Below are 26473 nucleotides of genomic sequence, written 5' to 3'. Positions count from 1 at the left end.
CACACATAAACTGAAGATTCCTAATAGAGGTTTCTCTCTTTTCATACACTGGGTAGGTGATGATTTTACTTATCAGTTTAGTTGCTAACCCACCTTACAATAGGAATTTATTTATAGTTAATGAGCTACTGATAAAGTCTGAGATGCCTTGCCAAAAAAAACCTCTACCATTATGATAATGTGAACAAAATGACAGTATACATGAATTCTTCTGACAATGACCCCATATACAATAATGCTGGGGGAAATCATAAAGCAATACAATCATGGCCCCTGCCTCTGAGAAACTTCAGGACTAACAAAGTCAATCCTAGTAAGTGGAAACCTAGAACGCAAATGCAAGTGAAACAACTAAGCAAGCAACGAGATGCAACATGCAAACATATAGCCCACGTGATACATGCAAATGGGAAAAAAATATGTGCACAACAATTACTATATAAAAATTACGTCTCCCAGAAAACTGTTACATGAAATCCCAGAACTCAGATTCTCAGTATTGTAAGCATATGACAAAATGTAAGCATTTCCTCAGTGAAGATCATCCGGGTTTCCTGCAGGAACAAGTGCTTTTTCATAGCCTTCTTCCTTTTTCACCAACAGAAGTTCCCATTTGAAGACAAAAGATTTAAGGATGTGGCCATCTTTCCCTATTTTTGAGTACATTATATTTCAATTCTATGAAAACTTTCAAACAGAGGAAACAGGAATAGGGTTTGGGGTAAACTTCTGGGGCACAACTTTACAACTCATTATGTCATATATCCACGCTACAGCAAAAGCAATTCAAAAAACCTCTCAAGTTACAGAAGAGCTACATGTTACTCATAGCATTTTCTTCCATACTTATTCTGATGAGCTTTTTGAGACTGAGCAGATACTACAATTCTGATTTGGACACCAAATGTATTTCCCAGGTCCAGACAAGCCTCTGAAAGAATCGGCCTAAAAGTCTTTTAAATAAAAATACACTTTAAAACTATTTCACCTATTCTCTGGTATAACTACATCAAAGGAGCAAAGTTTCAGAGATTTGCTGAGACACTGATGCTGTTACAGGTAGAACAGCTGTCATCCACTTCTCTTTTCTGCAATATTACTGTACTGCAAGAATGAAAACGAAAGAATGTCCTGAATACTTGACATATTCCACAAAGACTAAGGGACTCTAAGAATGTAGCATTCTCCAGAGGAGTTTCTGCCGTCCTTCATAAAGATGCAGCTGTACAGGTGACAAGGTAACCCTCCTAGCTTCATTTAAAGACCACATGCTGGGCTTCCCTGGTGGCACAGTGGCTGAGAGTCTGCCTGCCGATGCAGGGGACATGGTGGGTTCGTGCCCCGGTCTGGGAAGATCCCACATGCCGCGGAGCGGCTGGGCCCGCGAGCCATGGCCGCTGAGCCTGCGCGTCGGAGCCTGTGCTCTGCAACGGGAGAGGCCACAAGAGTGAGAGGCCCGCATCCCGGAAAATAAAATAAAATAAAATAAAGACCACATGCTGCTGTCTTAGAATTTCCTAACACTCACTGTGATTCCCCTTTGCCTCATCAGTTTCCTTCAAATTCATCACTCATTTAAGAAGACGACTGTCACCCCCCAACCACCAACAGGTTACTTAACTCGAAGCACAATTTGCAACAATGGCCTCAGGAAGCAATTCTTAAGCCCCATCATCCAAGAGGCTGCTTTCATTTCACTGCACAGAAGCTTTAGGCAATTCTAGGAAGTCGGGAATCTGACCGCCCATTGTAAGTGACGAATTAATTTTACTGAAGCCAAGTGTTAGGGTTAGCAAAGCAAACAACCCAAGTGGCAACAGCATTAGCAACAAAAAAGAATAACATTCAGGGTTGTGAAGCTGACTACGTTGCTTTTACAAAACACTTATTTTCAAAAGGAAACCAAAAAAAAAAAAACCTCCATGATTACAAATAATTTTCTTCTATGGTTTTGTGGTTTTTTTGCACCAAACATACAGACTTTGCAAAATAGACTACATAAAAATAGATGGGTCAACAAAGAAATGGATAGAACACAATAATAGTTCATTTTATTTTCCTAATAAGTCCAAGGCTGCAATGGAGGGACCCAAGTTCAAACCTATTTATGGTATCATGAACCTCTCCTACGGGGACATCTTTGAAGTGATTTCATCTACTAGTCTCTGCTGCATGAAAAGTATCAACTGTGCCCTGTAACGGCCTAAAGCCAAATTAAAATTCCAGCAATAGACAGGCAGAACCACACTATATTCACTCCGTGAATGTTTGCTGAAAGTCCTCTAGGTAAACATGACACACAGCCAACATCACCCTCCACTCCCAGCAGAACTTCCATGTGATCAGGGGGGTCTAGGCACATAAACAGATGCTCACCACAGTGTGGCCATGCTCTGACCGGGAGGTTTGGATGCTACTGAATCACCAGAATCAGGAAGTGTCAAGTACCTGAAGAGAAGGCAAGCACCTGGAACAGTGAACATATATGCCAGGTAAAAGTCTGGCGGAGGAACTGAAAGAAATTCAGCACAGTTGTAGCCAAAAAGCTTAGACTATCCAAAGAGCAACATGTAACCACTGAAGGATCTTAAGCAGGGAAGCGGTGTGATCAGGTGTGTACGTCTGTGAAAGATACTTTGGCAGAATGTACAGACTAGATGGGGGTGATGGGGGAGACATACTCAGAGCCTAAGGTGGCTGCAGTAACCAGGAAAGAAAGAATGGAAGCCTATGCCAAGGAAACACAAGTGGGGAAAACAGGCTCAAACAGACTCAAAAGCATTCTGTACCTGACTGAATGGGAGGAGGGAGCGGGATAAGGAAAAAGGCAGAGCCAAGGCTTACACTCAGATGCTCAGCTTAGGCAGTAGGCGATCTGTAATGCCACTTACTATGGTAGAGAGAACACAGCTAGTTTCAGGAGGAGATGAGGAATTCTACCCTGGACATTTTACCTTTAGCTACCTGTGGGATATCAAAGTAGGCATGTCCAGGGCTTCCCTGGTGGCGCAGTAGTTGAGAGTCCGCCTGCCGATGCAGGGGACACGGGTTCGTGCCCCGGTCCGGGAAAATCCCACATGCTGCCGAGCGGCTGGGCCCGTGAGCCATGGCCGCTGAGCCTACGCGTCCGGAGCCTGTGCTCCGCAGCGGGAGAGGCCACAACAGTGACAGGCCTGCGTACAGCAAAAAAAAAAAAAAAAAAAAAAAAAAAGTAGGTATGTCCAATAGATATTTATAAATCTGAAGATCAAGAATGATCTGTATAGATATATACATATATGTATAACCACTTTGCTGTACACCTGAAACTAACACAATATTTGTAAATCAACTATACTTCAATAAAAAGAATAATTTTAAAAAGAAAGAGATCTGGATTGGAGATTTGGCAATTTGGCATGAGATCACTCAGGAAAAAGTGTGTAGAGTAAGAGAAGACGATCTTGGACAGAACTCAAAGGAACTCTGACAGCAAAGGGACAAAGAGTGCTCCATAACAGAGACGGAAGGAACAGGCAGAGTAGGAAGATACAGGAGAACAGTGACACAGAAGCCCAGGGGCGTGAGCATCACACAGAGAAGGCAGTGTCAGTGTCGGACGCTGCTGAGAGGCCAAACAAGGTAAGGACGGAACAAGGTCCACAGGATTTAACAAAAATTGTTGCTGACCTTAAGAAGAGTTTCAGTGAGGCTGTGGATGGACAAGGCCAGGCTGTGGCAAGTTGAGAGCATGTGAAAGGTGAAGAGGAGGAAACAGTGAATGGAAAAAACCTGTTCAAGAAATTTGACTGTGAAGAGGGGCCTCCCTGGGGGCGCAGTGGTTGGGAGTCCACCTGCCAGTGCAGGGGACACAGGTTTGAGCCCTGGTCCGGGAAGATCACACATGCCGCGGAGCAACTAAGCCCGTGCGCCACAACTACTGAGCCTGTGCTCTAGAACCCACGAGCCACAGCTACTGAGCCCACGAGCCACAACTACTGAGCCCGCATGCCACTACTACTGAGCCTACGTGCCTACGGCCCGTGCCCCGCAGTGGAAGAGTCCACCGCAATGAGAGGCCCATGCACCGCGGCGGGGAATGGCCCCTGCTAGCCGCAACTGGAGGGGGCCAGCGCACAGCAGCAGGGACCCAACGCAGCCAAAAATCAATAAATTTATTTTAAAAAAAAGAAAAAGAAATTTGACTATGAGGGAAAAAGGAGAACGAGGATAGTAACTGTAAAATGGGCTGGAGCTGAAGGACATATTTTGGATGATCTTTTTATTCCAAACATGTTAGAGACCTGAAAATGTTTAAATGTTATTGGGAAGGAGTCAGTAGAAAGATAGAGGAAAGGACATAACTAAATGAGGTTTCTGAGAAAGACTAGGGAATGGGATCTGAAGCAGAGGTGCACATAAGCTATAGAAAGCTGGGGAATCTTCCACACAACACAAGGAAAGGACGGATACGATGAAAGGGAGTTTAAAGGTTGGGGAACCAGAGGTTGGAGGTAATTTCTTTATCATTCTCTCTGCTATTGAGACTCTGCTAAAAGAGGATGCGTTTTTCAGTTCCACCAGCAATTTACGAGGGCTCCAATTTCTCCATATCCTCACCTAATTACTGTCTGTCTTTATCGTTATAATCATCCTAGTGGGTGTGAGGTGGTAGGTCATTGTGGGTTTGATTTGCATTTGAGGGCATTCTCTCCAGAGGTCACCAATTCTCCCAGTGAAGGAAGATGGAAGGCTTACTGTTGAGAACAAGAGGGGAGGTACAAAAGAAAATAGGGTGAAGCAACAAAAACAAGGGCCTCAAGTCTGAAGCAGCCACCATGGAGAATGGGAAAGAGCACTGACCAGGGAAACCTAAAAAGATGCTAAGACAGAGCCTGGGGGGAGTTGGAGACCATAAGTCTATAAAGGCATCCGTTTGATCTCCTGTGAGCTTTTCTTCTCAAAGAAAAGAGGTTTTTTTGGTTTTCTGGGGTTTTTTTAAACCGAACTAACCAGAATTGGAATGGAAAGCTGCTCAGAGAACTTTTTCATTTAAAGGCAATAAGTGCCCCTGAAAAATCCATCAGTTATTTTTTAAAGTCCTGCAACATATCCATTAGAAATGACAGTCTGCATAAGGTTCACTCTCCTTGACCCTTGAGAGCAAAGCACCTCTCAAGACATGTGTTCACTGCAGCAGATCTTACATCCGTACTGTCAAGACTTACGACTACAATCACGGTGCTAAATTGAGCAAATGGCAAACTGCAAGGAACACCACACATCTGTCATCTCAACAATTGGCAATTCCTTTAAAACATGTCAGATAATCCTATCACCAAGTGTTAAGACTGATAGTAACAATCATATATACAAATAAACCAGCTACACAAAAGAAAATGACTTTCGACTTAACCAGTTACCTAGTACTCGACATAGCCAGTCTTCAGTTTAATCAATTCAGTAAGTACATCCCTATGTTAATATGAAGTAAAGATTTAATTCATTTACAGATTTATCTTTAAAGCATGCCACTGCATATGCCGGCCACAATTTTGTGCTCAGGGATCCCATCTTGGAACTGACTTACATGTGAACCAGATTTATACCCAGGGTTTGTTACCGTTTGCTGAGTAATATGGCATTCCTGAAACTCAGTGGCTTAAAACAACGGCAATTTGCTATTTCTCTCAATTCTGTGTTTTGATTGGGCTCAGCTGGGGTCACAGGCACTGGAAACTTGACTAACTAGGGCTGAAACAGGCCTTGCTCGCATATCTCTCTCAGGTGGGCCCTCTTTCTCCACCTAGTCTAGCCCAAGCCTCTGTACATGCTGTTGGCCTCCAAGAGGGTAAATGCTGGAGCCGCCAAGCCTCTTAAGGACTATAGGTCCAGAACTGGCACACATCACTTCCACCATGTTCTACTGGTCAAAGTCACAAGGCCAGCCTAGATGCAGAGGGAGCAGAAACAGACCGCATCTCTTGATGGGAGGAGAAGCAGTTAGTGGAGGGATGGGAGGAATTGCTGGCAGTCATCTTTGGAAAACACCTCTACCACAGCTGTAAACAATATTACTGAATGTTTTACACAGTACCACTTGAGTTCAGGATTGAAGCACTAGAGAGGGGATAGACTTTGTCTATTTCCCAAACTAGAACTTTTTCTTAAGCATGAAAAAGAATACCTGGGCAAAAATATTCTTTTCCCCCCATGGAATGCTAAGCTTAGAAAAGCCATGGAATCTTCTCTGGGGTTGTGGGATAAATAGAGACCATCCTTCAGGAATGGTCTGAGTATAATCTTCCTGAGATGAGATTCATCATTTTCTGAAGTCATTTCACACCTTACAATATATTATGTATGCATGAGTACGATCTCATTTTTTAAAGTATATCTAATACTAGAAAACATAGAGGTCTCCCCAGCTATTTGAATTCTTGCTATCCAAACTCTAAACTCAAGAAGCAAATAGATTTGGGTAAATTCTTCAATACTCAAACTTTTGCTACTGGCTCTCCTAGGCTCAGGAATGAACTAGATTTGGATATCACAGTATCTCTTACAATCTGGAATCTCACTATCTGAACACAGCAACCCAGTAAATCTGTCTCGTGAAAAGGACTTACACCCCAGGGCTGCCCTGGTGGCGCAGTGGTTAAGAATCCGCCTGCCAATGCAGGGCACACGGGTTCGAGCCCTCGTCCAGGAAGATCCCACAGGCCGCGGAGCAACTATGTCCGTACACCACAACTACTGAGCCTGGGCTCTAGGCCTGTGCTCCGTAACAAGAGAAGCCACCACAATGAGAAGCCCACGCACCGCAACTAGAGAAAGCCCGCGCACAGCAACAAAGACCCAACACAGCCAAAAATAAATAAATAAATTTAAAAAAAGGGCTTACACCCCAAAATATTAACTTGTTATCTTTAGATGATATAAATTACATGTAATGTACATTTTTCTTTATTCTTCTGCTTGGATTCTAGATTCCTTGAGGGTTCAAACCTTGTTTCCCATGCCTGTCTTACTCTTTAATGTAGTACACACAGAAGGAACAGCATAATAATAAAGGTCTTAAAAATTAAATTAAAAAAAATTAAAAAAAATTTTTTAAATTTTTAAAAAATATTGATGCTTACTCCAAAAATAAAATAATAATAAAGGTCTTTGACTTCCCTTCAGTTTCAGATAATCTGACTTTCAGATAAAGGAGGACACTGTCTCAGACTCCTCAGCTTGAACTGATTATTAAGATGTAGCCAAGCTCTTGTTGGAACACAGAGGCAACGCTTTAAATTTTTTAAAAGAATTTTTTTAAAGCTACAAACTTGATTGCATTGGTTTTTATGGCTATTTGATTTCCGAAGTTCTCAGAACTTGATCATTTGGATCACACATAAAAGCCACCGTGGAAGAAATCTCTTTAGAGATTAATATCCCCTCTTCAAGAGAAACGCTGGAGGGCAGAAAAAAAGGACCTGTCTAGAAGTATTAATAAATGGACTGGTATTTTCACAATGGATTAAAAGATATCCATTCCACAGATCAACTGCTATATTAATAGAATCTAAATATACAGTTACATATTCAACCCTGAAAGCAGTTTAAAAAGGTGAAATTCATCAGCGCCCCCTTCAAATAGATACTTTCTAAAATCTAAAGCACACTATAAACTGTTGTCAGGGTTAAATCATTTTTCCATTACTTTCAGCATTATATACCTTGGTATTTTCATGTTACTAGCTCACAACGCACACCAGCTTCAGCAACTCATAGTATTTGCCTCCAAGGGCTATAATCCTCCCCCCTAAAAGAATAGGCCAAAGACAAATAAGACTGAATCTGGGCGGGGGGGTGTTAAGTGTTATAATATTGCTTTATAAAATTGTAATTCCCAGGTGCAGAGTTCTGCTGCAGATGACTTCGGAGAGTCTCACATGCAAATAAATATAAACAAAAAGCTTACTTACGAGAGCAGACAAGAGCGTGCCTAGATGTTCATCTCAAATATAATAGAGTAGGTAGTCTACCCGAGGCAGGAAAAGAAATGTCTTTTCATTCGGTTCATCGCACTCCTGGATAAAAGTCCCTATTAAGTGAAACCCCTTGGTGGACTCCGTGGTGTGGGGGAAAGGGAAACAGCGTAGAGTATAGTTTGTGACATTCGGAGGCGAGGAAGAGATGCTAAGGGCCGAGGGAGAACCGGGAGAGTCGGAGGGAAGGTCTCCTCTCACGCAAACCGCGTCGAGAGCAGAGACAGACTTCAGCTACGAGCAAAACCGCGTCCCTGAAGCTCAAAAAAGAGAGGAAGTAGGGAAAACTTTCCCGACCTTCTCCCAACCCTGTCCCCCCTCCTCCTCGGAGAAAACGCTAGCAAAGGCGCTAACGGCTTGGAGCCGGCCGCCCCATCACCCACCCGGATGCAGCGCCCGGCGGTCGGGGGGGCCGGGGGACCCGGGCCGGAGGGCGGGAGGGGGGGCGCAGGAGTAAGAGGGCGCGCCGGCCAGGCCCGCGGGGAAGGGGGAGCAAGGAGAAGGCAGGGGCGAAAGGGGCCTCCGCGAGCTCGGGCCCGCGCCCCCCCTTCCCCACGGCTACCTGGGAGGCCAGCCGCGGCCGCGCGCCGTCCATGTAGGCCCAGCAGCCGGGAGCGCCGGGAGGACCTCGCAAGCGTTGCGGGACCCAGCGAGTGGCGGGCTTAAAGGCGGAGCTGGCGAGTGGGCCGGGGGCCGGGCTGCCGAGTCACGTGGTCCAGGCCGCCTCACGTGATGCCGCCGCCCAGCTCGCCCGGCCAGCCCCGTGCAAATCCGCTCCCCGGGCAGACTGGGATCCTGTAGTCTCTCGGCCCTGGGCCGGCGGGCACGGGACTCCTCAAGAAGCCGATTGGCCGTCCGAATCCGCCCCCAGGCTCTGCGGAGACTCGCGGTCGCTGTCCGTGGCTGCCGAGACTCAAAGGCTTTTGTCTCTTTGGGAACCAGGGACGCGCGAGGGGCGGGCTCCTGCCGCCCTCCCTGGATGATTGGCCGTGGGGAGGGCCGTCCAGCCACCCCAAAGGGACCTAGGACGGACATGCAATTGGAAACTCCTCTCCCTGCTCCATAGCGCGCCCTACCCACGTGGGCATTACTGAGGTGGTGCTTGCTGGGAACAAAGGGCCTCGGAGGAGAGACTCGTTTTACTCCAGAAACGCCCCCACCATCCCCCCATTTATCTACCGGTCGAAAAGCCCCTAAGCCTCGGTAATAGAGAAGGTGGCAACTGAACCAAGATCAGAAGGAAGGAGGGAGTGAGGCACAGGGCCCAGGTAATGGAAGGAAGGAAGCGGTACCTCGGGGAAGCAGGCTGTGAAGATTGGAAGGGACCTAAGACAGCAAAAGACCCATTTTCTTTTTCTTGTTATAAATGAGTAAACCGAGGCTGGGAGTGGAGATGCTTCCTGGTGCTTCATGCAGCCTAACATCTATTGAGACCACAGTCATCTTTATAAAGTACTGCACAGCTTTCTGGAAACTCCCTGGCTCTACAGTATAAAGTCCCAACTTCTTGGCATAACTTTACAAGCAATTTTATTTAAACTTTCCCCATTTACATAGGAAAACATAGCATTTTCTAAGCTAAAAGAAGCCTACTTTTCCTCATCTTCCAGCGCTTGTGCAACACTACTGGAGGCTCTGGCTGCAGAGAACTCCTGTTTTCCTTGACTGCTCAATTTTCTTTAGATTACTTACTTTTTCCCTCAGTTGCTTTACTCCTCTTTATGTTTGTTCATTCTTTTGCCTCAGCCAGAAATGCCTTGAGTCAGCACCCTCTCCTCCCATAAAGAAAACCAGAACCAGACAGTAGTTAAGGCAGTAAAAACAGATTTTACTCAAAAACTATTGCAATAGGGGAACTGAGCCCAGTTCTATACTGAGGTTTCTTTTCCCCTATTGCAATAGTTCCTGAATAAACTCTGTTCTTACTGCTTTAACCACTGTTGAGCCCTTGTTATCTTTAACAACACGCCAAGGTTCACATCAGTCTCCTACTCATCTTTCAAAATCCAGGTCAAATACCACCTACTCTTGTCTTCCTACCCTGCATCCTCCTTCTGATTCAACAGCATCGGCAACTGAAGTTCATTCAGATGGTGTCAGATGTAACTCCTTCCCTGATTTCCAGGACCCTGTACGTATTCTGATACATAAATCTCACATTGCTCAAAAATGTACTGTTCACTTCCTCTAAGAAGTACATTATCTATCCCTATCTTCTTCCCTAGATTATAAACTCTTTAAAACAAGACTTCTGGGCTTATTTCTGTGCCCTCAGTAGCCACTGAATGAGGAGGGTCCATGTGGTAGGCCCTCAACATCCACTGAGTGAAGGTCCACGTGATAGACCCTTAATATCCACTGAACGAAGTGGCTTGACCAAGGTAGCGGTTCAGTGAATTTACTAAAAGAGGCCTACTTTTCTCAAAACACTGAAGTCAGTTTCTTTAGGTCAAAATTACTTCAATAAAACATGTTTGAGAAAAAATGGGGGTTTGTGTCATCGAACACTTCCTGAGCACTCACTGCTTATCGTGTGCCTGATGCTGTACTTGCAGCATCTTGGAGGATGAAAAGTTGAATAAGACATGATTGCTGATCTCAAGGAAGGTGTAGTCTGGTTATTCCAGTCCAGGGTGCAAAGTGTGATACAGAATGCTTACGTGAACACAAATGGGGGACCACGAATTATACAGGGGGTTAGGAAAAAAACTTCCTGGGAAGGTGAATTTCGTGGACAAGTGGTAGTTAGATGAAAAAGGGAGGGAAGGCTCTTCCAGAAGAGAGAGCAGTGTGTTCAAAGATAGGGAAGCCTGAAACAGTGTTATTTAAGAAAAGCAAGTAACACCTGACTGGCCGGACTTGATTACCTCATTTACATCTGGAACAAAGGAAACCTAATTAGGTTAATGTTAATGTACTTGAAAGAATTAGCCATTTATTAGTATTATTTATTGGATTGAGTAACTTTCCATTAGACAAATCCTAGGCTCTTCACCTAAAATTGACCTGTGCACTAGTGCTGGGTGATTTCTTTTTCTTTTCTTTTTTTTTTTTTTTTTCCAGCTCCAGAAGCTCTCTATAATTGTTATCTGAAAACAGCAAAATTCGTTGTTCCAAAGAAGATTATTTTAGAGCTCTCTAAACTTTTTCTACAGGGCAAAAGGCTGTCAATTTACAAGTAGTACTTTAAGAAGAAACTGGGCTCTATCTCCAAGGTGTGCGAGGACGAGGACTCTTCCTCCTGGTGTTCACCCTAATACAGGACCATGCTGGTAAAAAGCATCTGTCAAGAACCTAGGGAAACACAGTTAACGTAAGGGTTAAGGTGGGTGGGACATAGAACAATTCTAATCACTCTTAGAGGCTTCAGAAGTTCATTTCAAAAGGTAATATCTCAGTAAATGGAAAATTAGAACATCATCTTTTGTTTGCTCCCTTTTCTTCCACTGTGCTCTTCTCCTGTAGGTGTCATTTGGGGCAGATGTGGGTCAGCCAATCCAGCCCCACTTCCTTCAGGTGGACTTGATTGAGTGCACCTCTTACACAATTTTCTTTGCCAAGAAAATCTTCTGAAGGTCCCCCTAGGCGGACACTTGTTTTTCATGCTTTTTCATGTTTTTCAAGAAGTTCAATAGAAACTTCTTGACAGTCAGCAAGCAAAAATAAAAGAGATTTCAGTTACTTCCTCAAAGACTTGAATGTTATTTCTCCTGAGAGAATGAAAACAGCTAGGAGCACTCAGATTATCTCCACCTTTTCTTCTCTGCCCCTCCCCCTTCTCATGGCTGGTCAAGATTGAGAGAGATAAGCCAGAGGACCACCAACCCTTACAATGGCTAAATAGGGAATATTTAGGTCACTATATAAGATTGTTTACCTGTGTATGTAATTCATAGTCAGGAAATCTGTCTGACATTCTCAAAAACATCATTATTTCTGAGAATTGAGAATGACATAACTTTTAGGATTTTGCAAATGTAATAAAATATGGAATCTATCTAGAGGGAGATTCCACCGTGATTTTCAATTAGCTTAACCAAACAGGTAAACATGATCCGTCACAGTAAGCATTACAACCTCAATCCTTATTGATCAAACTACTTTGGGGATAATTTCTGCTCTTATAGTTGGGATAAATAAACATGGCATAAAACAGGGCAGGGCAGGGGGAAGCTTGAGAGAAGTGATAATGGAGACTAGGAAAAGAATTTTAATTCTAATTCCTTTTTTCCCTCACCCCAAGAACCAGATGAATTCCCTTTGCTCACCATGAAAACACATTAAATAAACAAACAAGCATCTTAGCCCTGGCTAAAGTAGACTACTCTGCTGATTCATATCTTCACCTGCACTGAGGCAGACGCTATGCTGAACAGGTGGCATAAAAAGATAAACCTGGGGTGGGATAGGGAGGGTGGGAGGGAGACGCAAGAGGGAGGAGATATGGGGATATATGTATGCGTATAGCTGATTCACTTTGTTATAAAGCAGAAACTAACACACCATTGTAAAGCAATTATACTTCTATAAAGATGTTAAAAAAATAAATAAACAATAAAAAGATAAACCTACTTTGCTCCCTGGACCAGGCATGAGATTGCTCCTCTCATAGTATCAATATCACTCCCGCATAAGATCACCTTTATGTGTAAAAGTGATCCAATACACTCCATTTAGAATTGCTTCCTTGCCCTTTGTCAGATGAAAGAGCTTCTTAAATATGGAATTCGACCAAGGAATCCACTTTATAACAAAGGAGAGGTAGCAGTGGGCACATGGCTGTGGAATCCACTGGACCTATCCCTTGGCAAAACACCCAGAAGCTACTGGCCTAACGAGCAATAGAGCAGCCTGTTGAAAGCTTGGCTGAATTGTCAGCTTGGGGATGATACCCTATGAGGATAAAGTGCTACCCTCAAGGATGTAGTAATGCTCTAAATCAATCACCATTATATGGTGCTGTATCCCCAGAATACCTGGGAATGAGATCCAAGTGTGGAAGCAGGAGTGTCCCTATTTACCATCAATTCCACCCACTTGGGGAATTTCTGCTTTTTCATCCTCACAACTGTAAGCACAGGTTTAAAGGTCTTGGTTCTCAGAGGGGGAACATTTCTACCAGGGAACACAGCAGGAATATCCATTGAACTTTAGGCTACACCACCACCCAGGCACTTTGGGCCCCTCGTTTCAAGGACCAGCAGGCAAGAGTAAGATCCTGGTGGGCGTAACTGACTCTTACCGTCAAGAGGCAGTAGGGCTACTGTTACACAGTGGAGGCAAGGAAGCATGTGTTTGGGGCACCCAGATAATCAACTTAGACATCTTTTAGTACTGTCTTGTGCAATTTTGATGACAAATGGACAAGAGCGGCAGGTGCAGCCTGAGAAGGGCATGGTAAACAGTAACTGGAACTCATGGGTTTGGAGAGTCTGAGTCACTCCGCTGGGTAAATCACCTAAACCTTCAGAGGTGCTAACTGACAGTGAGGAGGGAGAGGATGGCTACTGGTTACAGCCTCAAGACCAACTGCAGCAGCAGGGGGGTTGTAGTTCATCTTACTAACCTTCCTCTTTATAAGTTTCCCAAGGAAAAATGGCACCCCAGTGTCCTGAAGGAACTGCTCCTTAGATTCGTGTGAAGGAAGTGGATCTGAGTGGCGCAAGGCATGGACCGTCCTGGATGTGATACTGCCCTGCCCAGAACACAGCTGCAGCCCTCTTAGGAATCGCTTCAGCTGAAGAGAACTGGTTTGCTGAAAGTCAGCCCCCTTCTGGGAAGCCAGCCTCCCCTGAATGATTGCTGCTCAGTCTTACTTTCTTTTGTTCAATAGGTGTTAATTAGAGTCCCACCTAATAAACTTTCTATGTGCTAATCATCTTAGAGTCGGACTTCCCAGGAAATCTTATCTTTGACAGTCTCTTTAGTGTAGATTGCAATTTGAAGGAGAAGACACTAAACAAGTAAAATAAATTCATGACTTGTACTCTGAAGGAGATGAGCAAGATGCAGCAATAGCAAACACAGGGAAGGTGTACTTGGAGAGGAGGTGACATTTAAGCCAAAAATTATACGATAGAAGTCAGCCATGGGAAGAGCAGGTAGGAGAGTGTGTCTTAGGAAGAGAAACATCTTGGATAAAGGCTCTTCCCAAAGAGCTTAGTCTGTTGAAGTACCACCCAGAGATCTGTAGTCCTTTCAAAGGATTTTTTTTCAAATGCAATGGGAGGCCTTTAAAGGGTTTTTAAGCAAGAGCGTAAAATGCTGTGATTTGTACTTTTAAAAGATTCTCTCTGATAGTGAGGAAAAAGACTGGATGGGAAGAAACCATTAAGGAGGTCACTGCAACATCAAGAAACATGCCCACCCGAAGTTTGCCCCTTCCCTCCAAACCACGTTCCAGGTGCCCAAGACCCTGGAATTCCCAGTCCACTTCTAGGACCTGCATGGACCTCTTCCCTATATCCATCCCCCCTAAGACAGACTGCACACCCTTAGGGCCATGGGGTGGTCAGGGGGGGACCATTGTAGGGCTTGGAAGTGGAGTGTCCCCAAGCATATGTATAAAGCTCCTTGCAGTGTGAGATGAAGCCAGGATTGGAAAAGATGGGAGATGAACTCTGGGACAGGGACCAGGATGGTATTCCCTCCCTGCTGTGCCAAGTTCCAATATGGAACCCCAAAGATTCCAAGAATACTAAATTCAAGACTTGGCCATCCAGGTTATTAAAAAGCTGTAGTTGTCAAGACACAATAGAATATATTTTATTCAAGTTGTTGGCTTGATTTTTAACTCGTAAATTTTTAGACATATGATATGTGGGCCTCCATTTGTAATTTTGCACTGGGTTCTACAAATGTTAAGGATGGGCCTAAAAGCCACATTTACCTACAAAGAAACAATACACATACAAAGCTGGCTTCTTATTACAAACAATAGATGCCAAAGATAATGAAATAATATCTTCAAAATGATGGGGGAAAATATCTGTTAATCTAGAACTTTCTATCCAGTTAAGCTAACATTCAAAGGTGAGGATAAAATAAAGACATTTTCAAACCAAGACTAAAAGAATTTCCCACTCACAGACCCTTGCATAAAGAAGAAAAATAAACCAAGGAGGAAGGATTAGAATGCAAGAATCAATAATGAGCAAAGAAATCAGTAGATACATTGGTAAATCTAAGTAAACACTGACTATAAAAAATTACTAATTTTTAGAGGGTAAACACAGGGTGAAACTAGGATATTACACAGCAATCACATTGAAGATGAAAGGCAAGATTCAGAGTTTAACATTCTAAGGTCCTTATGATGTTGCATATACAATGTTAAAAAATTTATCTATTACTTTTAATATTTTTAAGGAAAACATCTTAAGCAAATATGCAAAAAAGAAGGAAAAAAATGAATAGTTAGGATGGACTGAAAAAAAGCAAAATAAGTTTAACCAGTAGTACATATAAAATCATCCTCGTTTCAAAATGGAAAATCAGGCACCAATGTATTCTTTGTAAACTTCCTCTAACCAAAACCATTGACCATAAAATACCATCTCTGCCACTACTGTTACCCAGTTATAAAGTATTGTTCAGCTGTTGCTCTTCATTCTTATAAAACTCCATGGAAGATAGATACTAAAATGTTAGGGGGAATCTCACATACTTGGGGCTTTTATACCAGTGAGTCTAGTATCAACTATTTGCACAAAACTCTACTCTTTTCTGTGGGCAATACCACAGAAGATCTCGAGGAGACCTTCAAGACAGCAGAGGAGTAAGACGTGGAGATCACCTTCCTCCCCACAAATACATCAGAAATACATCTACATGTGGAACAACTCCTACACAACACCTACTGAACAGAAGACCTCAGACTTCCCAAAAGGCAAGAAACTCCCCCACGTACCTGGGTAGGGCAAAAGAAAAAACAGAGACAAAAGAATAGGGACGGGACCTGCACCAGTGGGAGGGAGCTGTGAAGGAGGAAAGGTTTCCACACACTTTGAAGCCCCTTCGTGGGTGGAGACTGTGGGTGGCAGAGGGGGAAAGCTTCGGAGCCGCAGGGGAGAGCACAGCCACAGGGGTGCGGGGGGCAAAGTGGAGAGATTCCCGCACAGAGGATCAGGGCCGACTGGCACTCACCAGCCCAAGAGGCTTGTCTGCTCACCCGCCGGGGCAGGTGGGGGATGGGGGCTGAGGCTCGGGCTACAGAGGTCGGATCCCAGGGAGAGGACTGGGGTTGGTGGCATGAACACAGCCTGAAGGGGGCTAGTGCACCACAACTAGCTGGGAGGGAGTCCGGGAGAAGTCTGGAGCTGCCTAAGAGACAAGAAACTATTGTTTCGGGGTGCATGAGAAGAGGAGATTCAGAGCACCGCCTAAACGAGCTCCAGAGACTGGCGCAAGCTCTGGCTAACAGCTCAGACCCCAGAGATGGGCATGAAACGCTAACGCTGCTGCTGCAGCCACCAATAATCCTGTGTGCAAGCACAGGTCACCATCCACACCTCCCCCCCCGGGAGCCTGAGCAGCCCACCACTGCCAGGGTCCCGTGATCCAGGGACAACTTCCCTGGGAGAACACATGGCGCACCTCAGGCTGGTGCAGTGTCACTCCAGCCTCTGCCTCCGCAGGTTCGCCCCCCATCCATACCCCTCCCTCCTCCCGGCCTGAGTGAGCCAGAGCCCCCTAATCAGCTGCTCCTTTAACCCCATCCTGTAAGAGCAGGAACAGATGCCCTCAGGCGACCTACACGCAGCATCGGGGCCAAATGCAAAGTTGAACCCCAGGAGCTGTGCGAACAAAGAGGAGAAAGGGAAATCCCTCCCAGCAGCCTCAGAAGCAGCGGATTAAATCTCCACAATCAACTTGATGTACCCTGCATCTGTGGAATACATGAATAGACAACGGATCATCCCAAATTGAGGCAGTGGACTTTGGGAGCAACTGTAGGCTTGGGGTTTGCTTTCTGCATCTAATTTGTTTCTGGTTTTATGTTTATCTTAGTTTAGTATTTAGAGTTTATTATCATTGGTAGATTTGTTTATTGATTTGGTGGCTCTCTTCCTCCTTTATATATATATATATATATATATATATATATATGTGTGTGTGTATATATATATATATATTTCCTTTTTCTCTTTTTGTGAGTGTGTATGTGTATGCTTCTTTGTGTGATTTTCTCTGCATAGCTTTGCTTTTACCATTTGTCCTAGAGTTCTGTCTGTCCTTTTTTTTTTTTTAATTACTGTTTTTAGCACTTGGCATCATTGGGGGATTTGTTTTTTTGGTTTGGTTGCTCTCTTCTTTCTTTTTTTTCTTTCTTTATTACTTTTTAATTTTTTTATTTTTAATAATTATTTTTATTTCTTATTTTAATAACTTTATTTTATTTTTTTCTGTCTTTATTTCTTTTTTTCTCCCTTTTCTTCTGAGGCATGTGGCTGATAGGCTCTGGCCGGGTGTCAGACCTGTGCCTCTGAGGTGGGAGAGCCGAGTTCAGGACACTGGTCCACTAGAGACCTCCTGGCTCCACGTAATATCAAACAGCAAAAGCTCTCCCAGAGATCTCCATCTCAATGCTAAGACCCAGCTCCACTCAATGACCAGCAAGCTACAGTGCTGGACACCCTATGCCAAACAACTAGCAAGACAGGAACACAACCCCACCCATTAGCAGAGAGACTGCCTAAAATCATAATAACGTCACAGACACCCCAAAACACACCACCAGACATGGACCTGCCCACTAGAAAGACAAGATCCAGCCTCACCCACCAGAACACAGGCTCTAGTCCCCTCCACCAGGTGGCCTACCCAGCCCATGAACCACCTTAGCCACTGGGGGCAGACACCAAAAACAATGGCAACTATGAAATGCAGCCTGCAAGGAGACCCCAAACACAGTAAGTTAAGCAAAATGAGAAGACAGAGAAACACACAGCAGATGAAGGAGCAAGGTAAAAACCCACCAGTCCAAACAAATGAAGAGGAAATAGGCACTCTACCTGAGAAAGAATTCAGAGTAATGATAGTAAAGATATCCAAAATCTTGGAAGTAGAATGGAGAAAACACAAGAAATGTTTAACAAGGACCTAGAAGAACTAAAGAGCAAACAAACAATGATGAACAACACAGTAAATGAAATTAAAAATTCTCTAGAAGGAATCAATAGCAGAATAACTGAGGCAGAAGAACAGATAAGTGACCCGGAAGATAAAATAGTGGAAATAACTACTGCAGAGCAGAACAAAGAAAAAAAATTGAAAAGAATTGAGGACAGTCTTAGAGACCTCTGGAACAACATTAAATGCACCAACATTTGAATCATAGGGATCCGAGAAGAAGAAGAGAAAAAGAAAGGGACTGAGAAAATATTTGAAGAGATTATAGCTGAAAACTTCCCTAATATGGGAAGCAAAACAGTTAATCAAGTCCAGGAAGCACAGAGAGTCCCATACAGGATAAATCCAAGGAGAAACACACCAAGACACATATTACTCAAACTATCAAAAATTAAATACAAAGAAAAAATATTAAAAGCAGCCAGGGAAAAACAACAAATAACATGCAAGGGAATCCCCATAAGGTTAACAACTGATCTTTCAGCAGAAACTCTGCAAGCCAGAAGGGAGTGGTAGGACATATTTAAAGTGATGAAAGGGAAAAACCTACAACCAAGATTGCTCTACCCAGCAAGGACCTCATTCAGATTCAACGGAGAAATTAAAACATTTACAGACAAGCAGAACTAAGAGAATTCAGCACCACCAAACCAGCTTTACAACAAATGCTAAAGGAACTTCTCTAGGCAGGAAACACAAGAGAAGGAAAAGACCTACAATAACAAACCCAAAACAATTAAGAAAATGGTAATAGGTACATACATATCAATAATTACCTTAAATGTAAATGGATTAAATGCTCCCACCAAAAGACATAGACTGGCTGAATGGATACAAAAACAAGACCCTTATATATGCTGTCTACTAGAAACCCACTTCAGACCTAGGGACACATACAAACTAAAAGTGAGGGGATGGAAAAAGATATTCCATGCAAATGGAAATCAGAAGAAAGCTGGAGTAGCAATTCTCATATGAGACAAAATAGACTTTAAAATAAAGACTATTACAAGAGACAAAGAAGGACACTACAAAATAAGCAAGGGATGAATCCAAGAAGAAGATATAACAATTGTAAATATTTATGGACCCAACATAGGAGCACCTCAATACATAAGGCAAACACTAACAGCCATAAAAGGGGAAATGGACAGTAACAAAATTATAGTAGGGGACTCTAACACCCCGCTTTCACCAATGGACAGACCATCCAAAATGAAAATAAATAAGGAAACAAAAGCTTTAAATGATACGTTAAACAAGATGGACCTAATTGATAGTTATAGGACATCCCATCCCAAAACAACAGAATACACTTTCTTCTCAAGTGCTCATGGAACATTCTCCAGGATAGATCTTATCTTGGGTCACAAATCAAGCCTTGGTAAATTTAAGAAAATTGAAAATTGATATGATTATCAAGTATATTTTCCGATCACAATGCTATGAGACTAGATCAATTACAGGAAAAAGTCTGTAAAAAAATGCAAACACATGGAGGCTAAACAATACACTAGTTAATAACCAAGAGATCACTGAAGAAATCAAGGAGGAAATTAAAAAATACCTAGAAACAAGTGACAGTGAAAACATGATGACCCAAAACCTATGGGATGCAGCAAAAGCAGTTCTAAGAGGGAAGTTTATAGAATACAATCCTACCTCAAGAAAAAAGAAACATCTCAGATAAACAACCTGACCTTACACTTAAAGCAATTAGAGAAAGAAGAACAAAAAAACCCCCAAAGTTAGCAGAAGGAAAGAAATCATAAAGATCAGATCAGAAATAAATGAAAAAGAATTGAAGGAAACAATAGCAAATATCAATAAAGCTAATACCTGGTTCTTTGAGAAGATAAACAAAATTGATAAACCATTAGCCAGACTCATCAGGAATAAAAAAGGGAGAAGACTCAAATCAATAGAATTAGAAATGAAAAAGGAGAAGTAACAACTGACACTGCAGAAACATAAAGGATCATGAGAGATTACTACAAGCAACTATATGCCAATAAAATGGACAACCTGGAAGAAATGGACAAATTCTTAGAAATGCACAACCTTCCAAGACTGAACCAGGAAGAAATAGAAAATATGAACAGACCAATCACAAGCACTGAAATTGAGACTGTGATTAAAAATCTTCCAACAAACAACACCCAGGACCAGATGGCTTCACAGGAGAATTCTATCAAACATTTAGAGAAGAGCTAACACCTATCCTTCTCAAACTCTTCTAAAATATAGCAGAGGGAGGAACACTCCCAAACTCATTCTACGAGGCCACCATCACCCTGATACCAAAACCAGACAAAGATGTCACAAAAAAAGAAAACTATAGGCCAATATCACTGATGAACATAGATGCAGAAATCCTCAATAAAATACTAGCAAACAGAACCCAACAGCACATTAAAAGGATCATACACCATGATCAAGTGGGGTTTATCCCAGGAATGCAAGGATTCTTCAATATACGCACATCAATCAATGTGATACACCATATTAATAAACTGAAGAGTAAAAACCATATGATCATCTCAATAGATGCAGAAAAATCTTCTGACAAAATTCAACACCCATTTATGATAAAAAAAAAAAACCTCCAGAAAGTAGGCACAGAGGGAACTTACATCAACATAATAAAGGCCATATATGACAAACCCACAGCCAACATCGTTCTCAATGGTGAAAAACTGAAATCATTTCCACTAAGATCAGGAACAAGACAAGGTTGTTCACTCTCACCACTATTATTCAACATAGTTTTGGAAGTTTTAGCCACAGCAATCAGAGAAGGAAAAGAAATAAAAGGAATCTAAATCGGAAAAGAAGAAGTAAAGCTGTCACTGTTTGCAGATGACATGATACTATACATAGATAATCCTAAAGATGCCACCAGAAAACTACTAGAGCTAATCAATGAATTTGGTAAAGTTGCAGGATACAAAATTAATGCACAGATATTGCTTGCATTCCTATACACTAATGATGAAAAATATGAAAGAGAAATTAAGGAAACTCTCCCATTTACCACTGCAACAAAAAGAATACAATACCTAGGAATAAATCTACCTAAGGAGACAAAAGACCTGTATGCAGAAAACGATAAGACACTGATGAAAGAAATTAAAGATGATACCAACAGATAGAGAGATATACCATGTTCTTGGATTGGAAGAATCAATGTTGTGAAAATGACTAACTACCCAAAGCAATCTACAGATTCAATGCAATCCCTATCAAACTACCAATGGCATTTTTCACAGACCTAGAACAAAAAATTTCACAGTTTGTATGGAAACACAAAAGACCCTGAATAGCCAAAGCAATCTTGAGAAAGAAAAATGGAACTGGAGGAATCAGGCTCCCGGATTTCAGACCCTACTACAAAGCTACAGTAATCAAGACAGTATGGTACTGGCACAAAAACAGAAATATAGATCAATGGAACAGGATAGAAAGCCCAGAGATAAACCCATGCACATATGGTCACCTTATTTTTGATAAAGGAGGCAAGAATATACAATGGAGAGAGGCAGCCTCTTCAATAAGTGGTGCTGGGAAAACTGGACAGCTACATGTAAAAGAATGAAATTAGAACACTCTCTAACACCGTACACAAAAATAAACTCAAAATGGATTAAAGACCTAAATGTAAGTCCAGACACTATAAAACTCTTAGAGGAAAACATAGGCAGAACACTCTTTGACATTAATCACAGCAAGATCCTTTTTGACCCACCTCCTAGGGTAATGGAAATAAAAACAAAAATAAACAAATGGGACCTAATGAAACTTAAAAGCTTTTGTACAGCAAAGGAAACCATAAACAAGATGAAAAGGCAACCCTCAGAATGGGAGAAAATATTTGCAAATGAAGCAACTGACAAAGGATTGATCTCCAAAATTTACAAGCAGCTCATGCAACTCAATATCAAAAAAACAAACAACCCAATCCAAAAATGGGCAGAAGACCTAAATAGACATTTCTCCAAAGAAGATATACAGATTGCCAACAAACACATGAAAGGATGCTCAACATCACTAATCATTAGAGAAATACAAATCAAAACTACCTCACACCAGTCGGAATGGCCATCATCAAAAAATCTACAAGAAATAAACGTTGGAGAGTGTTGGAAAAAAGGGAACCCTCTTGCACTTTTTGTGGGAATGTAAATTGATACAGCCACTATGGAGAACAGTATGGAGGTTCCTTAAAAATCTAAAACTAGAACTACCATATGACCTAGCAATCTCACTACTGGGCATATACCCTGAGAAAACCATAATTCGGAAAGAGTCATGTAGCACAATGTTCACTGCAGCTCTATTTACAATAGCCAGGACATGGAAGCAACATAAGTGTCCATCGACAGATGAATGGATAAAGAAGATGTGGCACATGTATACAATGGAATATTACTCAGCCATAAAAAGAAACGAAATTGACTTATTTGTAGTGAAGTGGATGGACCTAGAGTCTGTCATACAGAGTGAAGTAAGTCAGAAAGAGAAAAACAAATACAGTATGCTAACACATATATACGGAATTTTAAAAAATATGGTTCTGAAGAACCTAGGGGCAGGACAGGAATAAAGACTCAGATGTAGAGAATGGACTTGAGGACATGGGGAGGGGGAAGGGTAAGCTGGGACGAAGTGAGAGAGAGGCATGGACTTACATACTCTACCAAATGTAAAATAGATAGCTAGAGGGAAGCAGCCGCATAGCACAGGGAGATCAGCTCGGTGCTTTGTGTCCACCTAGAGGGGTGGGATAGGGAGGGTGGGAGGGAGACGCAAGAGGAAGGGGATATGGAGATATATGTATATGTATAGCTGATTCACTTTGTTATAAAGCAGAAACTAACACACCATTGTAAAACAATTATACTCCAATAAAGATGTTAGAACAAAACAAAACAAAACAAAAAACACAGTCTCTCTCATCAGGTAGTTTACAGTCTGTTAAGGAGAAGCAAGCTCTATAAACCCACCTGAAAATAAACCCTACTATAGAAGACAGCAAATGGTTAAGAGCCTCGGATTTTATAAATGTTACAGTTCAGTGTAAGTAGGATCCTTTCCAACCAGGATGTCTTGGAAGTCTTTGAATATGCGAAATTAGATCTGGGCTTTAAGAGAACTGGGAATAGGCATGAGCAAAAGTGTTAAAATATCGGAAAGTGTTGGAGCCAAGAAAAGACACTTTCAAGAAAGAAAGATAAGCATTGTGTGAAGTACTAAGAGAAATCATTGAATGAATCATAACACTGAAGTCATCACAAGGAAGAAACAATTTAACATATTATTTTACACAGATATAAAGAACAAGCTAGTAGTTACCAGTGGGGAGAGGGAAAGGGGGTGGGGCAAAATAGGGGTAAGGGATTAAGAGGTACAAATTGTGTATAAAATATACTGTGTATTTAATACATAAACTACAGGGATATATAGTACAACACAGGGAATACAGCCAATATTTTATAATAGCTATAAACGGAATACAACCTTTAAAAATTGTGAATCACTATGGTGGACACCTAAAACTTACATGATATAGTACATCAACTATACTTCAACTTTTAAAAAATATTATTTTAAATATAGCACCAACTTAAATTTTTAATTCAATTTTTCTTCTTTCATATTGTTAATTTTTTCCCCAAAGTGTATGTAGCAAATATAAATACAAAATACTGATTTTCTACAAGTTACATACGTGAACTGTTCAGATTTTTCCTACTTCTACACGCAACTTTATTTCTCTAGTTTTTTTTTTTTTAAAAAAGGGGGGGCCCAAGTCTTGTATACTGCAGAAGAGATTTCCATACTATTGCTTGTGTTTTAAGTTCAGAGTTTTAGGCTCTTGGTCTGTATTATTAAGAGTCATGATATTGATAACATCTAATATTTATTGAACAGGTACTGTGCTAAGTGCTTTACATGCTATTTTAGTTAATGCTAGCTGACATAACAGATAAATCCCAGAATCTCAGTGGCTTAACAAAATCGAAGTTTATTTCTCACTTACGTGAAGTCCAAAACGAGTGTTTCTAACAGGCATAAAGCTCTCCTCCACACCGTGCTTCGGGACCAAGTTTCCTTCCATTTCCTGAAGAACGTCGTCCTGCCATCTTTAACAAGTAGCTTCTGGGGAAACTGCAGAAGTTGAAAGTACAAAGATCACAATGGGAGATTTTTGAGAGTTGAGCCTAGGAGTGACATGAATTTCTTTCTCTTACATTCCATTGGCCAGAATTCAGTCTTATGACCACAATTAACTGCAGGTGACGATGTGAAATGTGGTTTAGCTGATTATCCAGGAAAAAAAAGAAATGATTTGGTGAACAGTTTGTGAGTCTCTGCCACGCATACATTTTTCCGCATTTAATCCTAACAACCCTGTTGGATATGTAGTATAATTTATAGCACTTTACACGTGAGGAAACTGGAATTTTGACAGGTGAAGTTCCTTACCTCACGGTTAATAAATGACAGAACTCAAATTCAAATCTAGGCAATCTAACTAAAAAACTATATTCCTTATCAAGTTAACTGCAATATGACTGAAATTCTTGTTACTGAAGAAGAATGTTTAGGCTTTTTTTAGTTATAGGAGAGGTATGACAATTTTAGAACTGTAAGTAACCCAAGCCCATCATTTTAGTGGTGAAGTAATTGAGATCTAGAGGTAGAATGTCCTGTTGAAGGCTCAAATCACTGCTGCTCAGGTATCATACAACGTAAAGTACACTTTATAAGAAAATATAATCTTGACAAATTAATAACTTATGTCATACTTTCTAAAAGATAATTTTCTAAAAAGATTTAATGTAGTTAAATGCAAGCATTTAGATTTGCTGCTTGAAAAGGAAGCACAACACAGAGTAAGCCTGCCACCGTGTGGCGTGAGCCAAACTTAACATCTGTTAAATGTTTTATTCCCATTTATTGTGTTTGCTTCTAGTTTATTTATTAACCAACCTAGATTTGACATTGTCTTTGATACAAAATTCAAACCCATCTATGGTAAATGCTATAGGTTTAACTACTTTTTAATTTCAAGATACATTTCTTCATCCAACTCCAAAAATAACTGCAATATTTCCGATCCCGCTACAGGGGTGACCAACTTTTAAAAGGTGGCCCAGGCACTTCCACAAGAGGATTACTTACTTCAGTGCTTCACAAACAAGGAAACAAATTCAACAATTAGTAGGATTTGTCTCAGTCCACTCAGAAGTGAATCAATGAGCCAGATTAGAAGGCAGAATTCCCAATCTTACAATAGGGATCTCCAAGGAGTCTTCAAGTATGGATAAAAGACCCCTAGGAAGAAGGAGAATCAGAATTTATACAGGAGTCACCATTTCATAGAGTTTTAGCAAGGTATAAGCTTAATATGTTGTAACACGCCAGGCAGACATTTCCCTGCCCTCTCCCTGCAGTTATCAAAATAAAAATGGTATCTAAAGTTGTTTAAAAGGCAACAGATCTAGCGGGTGACTAAATGGAAATCCGGTATTGCTGCTGCCTCTAACACTTGTTTCAAATGATTAGGGGTGGGGCATTGGTATTCATATCCTGATATAGTTTTTATATGTCCCTCTTTTCTTTCTTAAAGTCTTATTCCTACATCTTTCTTTTTCTACCACGGCAAACTCTGAAATATCAATTTCACATATAACTCACCTGATGTGACTGGGGAAAGCAGTTAAAGGGAAGAAAAGTTTTCAATGTTTGAGGGTTTAAAAAACCCCACATCTTCCTTGTTTCTTTTCTTTTTTTACTTTTTTGGATGGAGGGTTCATGAGAATAAGCCCACACAATGGTATGTAAATTTGTTATTCCTACTAATGAGTTAATTGAGATGGGAGTATCAATTTAATCCAGTGACTGTGTGTCAGTAACTCTCTAGGGGAAAAAAAAAGGGTGTCAACGGAAATCCAAGCTTCTCTACACTCCAGATTTCTCCCCATCTCCTCACCTCCTCCAGCCTCCACATCTTTCCCAAGCATAGGTATGTAACAACCTCAAGAACACCACTTAGGCAATGTTTGCTAGGGGCCAAAAGTATCTGAGCAATCCTATGTTGTGTAAACACCCATTCTTTGGGGAATGCTCTGCCTTCCCTCCAGAGCAGCCATTGATCTCCCATCTTATCGATACCTGTGCAGCCACGTAAGATTGGCCTGGGGAAGCTGCAGCACTCCCTGTTCTAGAAAGGTCTCCTGCAGATTCTGCAAATCTCTAGGGTCACATAATTTCACCTGTATTTTAGTATTATACTTCTTATTGCCTTCTCAGTATTTAATAAA

At 41.7% G+C, this 26473-nt stretch overlaps 1 protein-coding gene and 1 long non-coding RNA gene across 11 annotated transcripts in view; both read right to left on the bottom strand.

Moving 5' to 3' along the window:
• Positions 1 to 8855, bottom strand: part of RCBTB1 (RCC1 and BTB domain containing protein 1) — a 50600-nt gene extending 41745 nt beyond the window's left edge. For 3 of the 10 annotated variants that reach the window (XM_032611277.1, XM_032611280.1, XM_032611269.1), the window contains exon 1: positions 8578 to 8829. Coding sequence is in view for 1 of the 10 variants with exons in the window: in XM_032611269.1 (XP_032467160.1) it covers positions 8578 to 8610 (33 nt within the window). In the remaining 9 variants the exon portion in view is untranslated. Of the gene's footprint in view, positions 1 to 7952; positions 7963 to 8577 lie in introns of those variants that run through there. The other 7 variants (XM_032611273.1, XM_032611276.1, XM_032611271.1 and 4 more) reach the window with 5 other exon arrangements.
• A 2315-nt stretch (positions 8856 to 11170) lies between these two features.
• On the bottom strand, positions 11171 to 25414 carry LOC116742890. Its single transcript, XR_004346618.1, has 3 exons — positions 25332 to 25414; positions 24187 to 24314; positions 11171 to 11309 (listed from the first exon to the last, which is right to left on the bottom strand). It is a non-coding gene; the product is annotated as an uncharacterized LOC116742890 (long non-coding RNA).
• Positions 25415 to 26473: the final 1059 nt, after the last annotated feature.

Source organism: Phocoena sinus, chromosome 18 (assembly GCF_008692025.1).
Source record: "Phocoena sinus isolate mPhoSin1 chromosome 18, mPhoSin1.pri, whole genome shotgun sequence".
Classification (NCBI taxonomy): domain Eukaryota; kingdom Metazoa; phylum Chordata; class Mammalia; order Artiodactyla; family Phocoenidae; genus Phocoena; species Phocoena sinus.
Note: the sequence above shows the minus strand (reverse complement) of the source record. Positions and strands in the feature narration are given on the sequence as shown.